Source organism: Carlito syrichta, unplaced genomic scaffold (genome assembly GCF_000164805.1).
Source record: "Carlito syrichta isolate Samal-C Ts95f unplaced genomic scaffold, Tarsius_syrichta-2.0.1 Scaffold309093, whole genome shotgun sequence".
In the NCBI taxonomy this organism is placed as follows: domain Eukaryota; kingdom Metazoa; phylum Chordata; class Mammalia; order Primates; family Tarsiidae; genus Carlito; species Carlito syrichta.
In genome coordinates, this window is record NW_007253189.1 from 923,202 (window position 1) to 929,704 (window position 6,503).

The window sequence follows — 6,503 nt, forward strand, 5'->3', positions numbered from 1 at the left end:
TTACATTTATATCGGTTTTTAAAAGAAAAATCAAGTTTATTTCATTATTTCATTGATTAGTACCTTCTCACAAACACCCCCTCAGAAGACACCTTTTTCTTCACTCGCCTCTTCCCTTTGCTTGACTCAAAAGAAGAGCTGTCTTTCTAAAAGCGAAAGAGGGTAAAATATAATTTTCAGACTGGCATACATTTTTATCTTTCAACATTATCTGTTCAAAAAAAATAAATTAACCATGCTAGTATTTTCAACTGAGTAAATTTCTTTTAGGATTTTGTGTAAGTAAATTTCCAAATCTGAAGAACTAGTCCATCATACTGTGCTCAACTATAAGACTATGAGGCACCTTAAGAAATCATTCAATTCTATCTCTATCATATCCTCAAAACACTGACATTTCACAACATATTGCTAACTGAAATGCAGAAAATGTTAGCATGTTGTCTTCTGGATTCTTTGCGAGTCCCATAGTGATACAGGAATCACATGTCCTGGTTCCTCCATTTCCTCTTTTATGTTTGCACAACATTCCTTTACTGTTCTAGTCTTATTTTTGCACTGTGCCCAGTCCCCCACTTTATTAATGTTTCTCATCCATCTTGGCATTCTCATGACCCAGCACAGAAGAATCAATAAATGCTATGGGAAGGGGCAAGGGCTGGAAACACGATGGATGCTCACTAGGTGTTAATCATCTCTGAGGAATTCTTCTAGTTAAAAATACTCTGTACCTAGCAAAACAGGACAGATCTGAAAGCAAAGGCTCCAAGAACAATGTAAGGTACATGTTCATGGAGAGAACCCATGGCTAGATTTAGTTCCCCAAGGTGTTTCTGACCTTACTTTTGCTAGGAGTCCAGAGCGCTTAACTCACATAGTATGTGAATGTGGAAGCAAGCTGCCATTATCCAACACTGCCTGAAAAAACAAAACCACACATCTGTTCTCTCCCCCATTTCTCAGCTGCAAACTCTTGAAAAAGCTTCCCAGCTAGTCTGAAGACCAATAAAAAACCTTTGATTGGGGCTTAGCATATGAAACCACTGTACTTCATACTATATATACATAAAACAGAGTCAAGTAAGTAGCATTACTAACATTTTAAAGATGAGAGAACAGAAGTCAAAAAAGTTAAACAACATCCTCCAAGGTCACAAAACTAATTAAACGGCAGGATTCAAATCTAGATTTCATATGACACCAAAGTTCATGTTCCCAAAACCATTCCTCAATCCTGTCTTCCAGGGGGAAAAAAAAATCCATTCAGTTTCTACAACTGTACTGTGTAGTGTATATACTATACTGTATATCATTTAGGTTATTAAAAGGAATGAAATCTGGTTCCGACTCAGTCTGCAGTGGAGTAGCAGTACTCTATTCACCCCTCCCCCTTCCCTGGTTTCAGGAACACCTCAAGGTCATTAAGAAATTGGATGCAAAGAAGTCCACAAAAGAAAAACACTGAATTTTAACTAAATGTAACTCATCTAATCCGATGGAACTAGAGAAAGGACACAGAAAGTGTAGGTGAAAAGAGGTAGCTACTTTTCAGATATAGCCAATTTTCTCATTCTTTAATAGAGCTAAAAGACTTCGAGAAACAGTAATATTTATTTTTCTTTCTCTTTCACATATGCTAACTAATCAGAAGATGTTTTAAGGATCTCAAATTTTCTAGAAATAATGGTTAAATGCCAAAATCTCTACTAACATCAAATATGTAACTTACTCTATCGAACCAAATCGTCCTACTTCAAAAGAAAATATGTGCTCAGCATTCAACAGGCCTCTATAAGTACTCATTGAAGGGTCCAGATTTTCAAATTCTAAATGTCTCTGTGTTTGGGAACGTTTTCCACTAAGTTTACTCATTTCCTCTTCATATAGTATAGCCAGAAGTATATTTCTCCCTAATACATGTTTTCTCCTGAACTCAGGAAAAGAGAACTACATATTGAGATACCAAGTATATGAATCATGGTGCTTTAGGCACCAAAAGCAATTCAAAATGTAAGTACCATCTATTACTACAACAAAATTATACAAAAATCCCTGAGGGAAAATTTATCTAATTGAAATATAACTGGTATTTTTGCCCTGTAAAAAATTTACAGACTTGTTGAACAGATTAAAATTTTGCAGATGGGCTGGGCACGATGGTTCACACCAGTAATATCAACACTTTGGGAGGCAAACATGAGAGGATTGCTTGAACCGGGGGGTTCGAGACCAGCCTGGGCAACTTGGCAAGACATCATCTCTACAATAAATAAAAAAATTAGCCAGGCATGGTGGTGTACCTGTAGTTCCAGGTACCTGGAAAGCTGAGGTGGAAGGCTCGCCAGAGCCCAGCAAATTGAGGCTGCAGTAGCTATGACCAGCCTGGGCAACAAAGTGAGACTCCAGCTCAAAAATAAATAAATAAATAATACAGAGTTTATGGATCTACATATTATTGCTGGGATATATGCAATTCTTATGTTTTAAAAAAGTTCATGCAATCTGACAAGTTCTAGGCAGCCTTTGAAACTAAAAGAGAATTCCATTTTCCTACTTAACAGTACAGACTCTTCCTAACAGTGTCAAAATAAAACAAAAAAACAGTAACCAAAGAAAGAGAGAAATCACAAATTTCTAGCACTTCCTCAAGCTAAGACCTGGACTTAAGTGAGCTCCAAGGCTCACTTAAGCCTTCAAATTGCTCCAAGGATAACTGTACCCATAGGTCGAGATGTCACAGGTCGGAGAGAAGCCCTGCAGAGACCATATCAAAGGCCAACCCCATTCCAAACCTTTGCAGGTAGAAAATAAGATTAAGTTAAGCATGGAAGGTAATCATAGAATACTACCAGTTCCAGGTCAGCCATTCTTGATTTGCAACCATGGCCCAAAGCTTTAAACCAATGACTTCCTGAATGATACTGGTTCTGGAGAGAGAAGCTATACGTTCTACACTGCTACATAAATCTGTGGACAGACAGCTCGGCCTAAGCTATTATAATTCCCATCTAGTTTAAATCTGTTAATAAGTGTATTTATGTAAATATTACACCAAGGAGCACAAAAGGAAAAAAAAGTACAGCTTGATGAATTTTTTAAAGTGAACACACCCATGTGATCACAACTGTGATCAAGAGATTGAACATTACCAGTACCCAGAAGTCTCGATTTGCTCCTTCTCAGGTACTGACTTACCCATTTTTAGACTACATGGAATCATGCAGTATGTACTCTTTTGTATTATTTTCTTTTGCTCAGTATTTTGTTTGTAAAATTCATCCATGGCAATGTGTAGAGTAGTAATTTATATATTTTTATTGCTGTATAATATTCCATTGTGTGAATATAGCAAAATGTATATATTAATTCTTACTGTTAATAGAACTTTTGGATTATTTTTAGTTTGAGGGATATTTATAATATAGATATCAACATCCTTTCACATCTTTCATGCCCATCTGTGTACACCAAGAGATATGTACTAATTCCACTATGAATTAATGAGTCATAGGTATGTGTATGTTCAGCTTTAATAGATACTACCAATTTTCCAAAGTGATCAAGCCAATTTAAGCTCCCACCAGTGGTATGAGTTCCAGTTGCTCCACATCTTCATTAAAACAGTAATGTCTGTTTCGTCTTAATTTTTGCCATTCTTGTGGGTATATATTGGTGTCTTGTTTGGATTTTAATTTTTTTTATTTTTGAGTTGGAGTCTCACTCTGTCATCCAGGTTGGAGTGTAGTGGCATGCTCACAGCCACTGCAACCTCAAGCTGCTGGGTTCAGGCAATCCTTCCACCTCAACCTTCCTAGTCGCTGGAACTATAGGCACACACTACCACACCCAGCTTATTTTGTGATTTATTGTAGAGATGAAGTCTTACGAAGTTGCCCAGGCTGGTCTCAAACTCCTGAGCATAGGCAATCCACTTGCCTCCATCTCCCAAAGTGCTGACATTACAGGCTTGAGCCACCATGCCCAGCCCGAGTTTTAGTTTACATTTCTGATTATCAATAATTTTTAGTATATTTTCATATTTTTATTGGCTACTTGGATATCTTTTGTGAAGTGCCTATTCAAGTCTTGCCCAGTTTTTTTGTTTGTTTGTTTGTTTGTTTGTTTTGTTTGTTTTTTTGAGTTGGAGTCTCACTCTTGTCACCCAGACTGGAGTGCAGTGGCCACTCCCGGCCACCACAACCTCCACCTGCTGGACTCTGGCGATCCTTCCGCCTCAGCCTTCCAAGTAGCCGGAATCACAGGCATGCGCTGCCATGCCCAGCTGATTTTTTGATTTATTGTAGAGATGAGGTCTCACCAAGTTGCCCAGGCGGGTCTCGAAACCGCGGGCTCAGGCAATCCACTCACCTCAGCCTCCCAAAGGCACGGGATTACAGGCTGAGCCACCGAGCCCGGCCAGTTTTTACCAGATTATGTTTTTCATGTTGATCTGTATACATTCTTTTTTTTATTATAAAGATGTGGGGTACAATTCAGGATTAGGTATACAAACGTTGATTATGCAGATACCCTTGTTGATGAGGTATGCCCTTCCTCCCTTCTTCTCCTAGCAGTTTCCCTCAACTGCCAATCCCACTCCTCTTTCCCTGACAGTTTCCCACTACTGCCAATTCCTTTCTTATAGTATTATAATTGTTCAAGGTCCGCTTATGAATTAGAACATATGGTACTCTGTCTTTGTTTCTGTGATAGATCACTCTAAATCCAAGTTGCTGTGAAGTCCATATGTTTATCCTTCTTTATGGCTGCATAGTATTCCATTGTGTATATGTACCACATTTTTAAAATCCAGTCCAGCTTCAATGGGCAACACGGTTGGTTCCATGTTTTTGCTATTGTGAATAGAGCTGCAACAAACATACATGTGCAGTTATCTTTTTTGTAGAATGATTTGAGTTCCTCCAGGTATATTCCCAATAGAGGAACTGCTGGGTCACAGGAAGGTCAATTTCTAGTTCTTTCAGAAATTGCCACACTGTCTTCCAAAGAAGTTACACTAGTTTGCATTCCCACCAACAGTATAGAAGCATTCCTTTTTCTCTGCATCCTGGCCAGCATCTGTTATCGTTTGTTTCTTTAATGATGGCCATTCTTACTGGGGTTAGGTGGTATGTCAATGTGATTTTGATTTGCATTTCTCTGATGATGAGTGAGGCTAAGCACTTTTTCATGTATCTGTTGGATGCCCGTATATCTTCTTGTGAGAAGTGTCTATTCATGTCTTTTGCCCACTTTTTAACGGGGCTGTTTGTTTTTTTCCTTTCAGCGTGTTTGAGTTCCTTGTAGGCCTAGATGTTAGGCCTTTGACAGATATATAGTTGGCAAATATTTTGTCCCATTCTGTGGGCTGTCTCCCTGCTCTCTTGATGGTTTCTTTTGTTTTGCAGAAGCTTGTTAGTTTGATGAGGTTCCACTTGTCTATCTTATTTCTTAAGGTAGGGGCATTTAGGGTTCTGAATAGGAATTGGTTGCCAGTTCCAATTTCCATAAGGGTGCCTCCTGTGTTTTCTAAGATTCTTATGGTTTGAGGTTTTGTGTTTAGGTCTTTGATCCATTTAGAGTTAATTTTTGTATATGGTGATAGGTAGAGGTCTTGTTTTAATCTTCTGCATGTGATCAGTCAGTTTCCCCAGCACCACTTACTGAATAGGTTCTTCTCTCCCCAGTGGTTGTTGTTGGAGGCTTTGTCAAAGATGAATTGGTTGAGAAATTGAGGCTTTGCTTCCAGAATCTCTATCCAGTTCCATTGGTCTATATGATCGTTCTTGTACCAATACCACGCTGTTTTGATTACTGTAGCCTTAAAGTTTGAAGTCTAGAAGTGTGATACCCCCTGTTTTGTTTCTTTTGCTAAGGATTGTTTTGGCTACTCGTGGTTCTTTATGTTTCCATATGAATTTCTGTATTATCATTTCCAGGTAATAGAAGAATGACGTTGATAACTTAATGGGTATTGCATTGAATCTATAGATTGCCTTTGGTAGGATGGACATTTTAACAATGTTGATTCTTCCTATCTATAAGCATGGAATATTTTTCCATTTGTTTGCGTCCTCTTGGATTTCTTTGAGCAGTGTTTTGTAGTTCTCACTGTAAAGGTCTTTCACTTCTCTGATTAGGAAGATGCCAAGGTATTTCATTTTTTTGGTGGCTATTGTGAATGGTACCGTGCTTTTAATTTGGGTATCTGCCTGCTTGTTGTTGGTGTACAGGAATGCAAATGTCTTCTGCACCTTTATTTTGTACCTTGAGACTTTGCCAAAGTCCTTTATCAGTGCAAGCAGGTTTTTGACAGATTCTCTTGATTTTCAAGGTATAGGATCATATCATCAGCAAAGAGGGATAACTTGACTTCCTCTTTTCGTATTTGGATACCCCTGATTTTCTTCCCTTATCTAATTGCCCTAACTAGGACTTCCAACACAATGTTGAACAAGAGGGGTGAGAGTGGGCAGCCTTGTCTTGTTCCAGTTTTCAGAAAA

At 38.4% G+C, this 6,503-nt stretch overlaps 1 protein-coding gene across 2 annotated transcripts in view; it reads right to left on the bottom strand.

The window, feature by feature from the left end:
- ANKRD42 (ankyrin repeat domain 42) overlaps positions 1–6,503 on the bottom strand; it is an 86,038-nt gene continuing 79,535 nt past the window's right edge. Inside the window, exon 12 of one of the 2 annotated variants that reach the window (XM_021716927.1) lies at positions 1–146. In XM_021716927.1, the coding sequence (XP_021572602.1) occupies positions 57–146 (90 nt within the window). In that variant the 3' untranslated portion in view covers positions 1–56. The remainder of the gene's footprint in view (positions 147–6,503) is intronic. The other variant, XM_021716928.1, reaches the window with a different exon arrangement.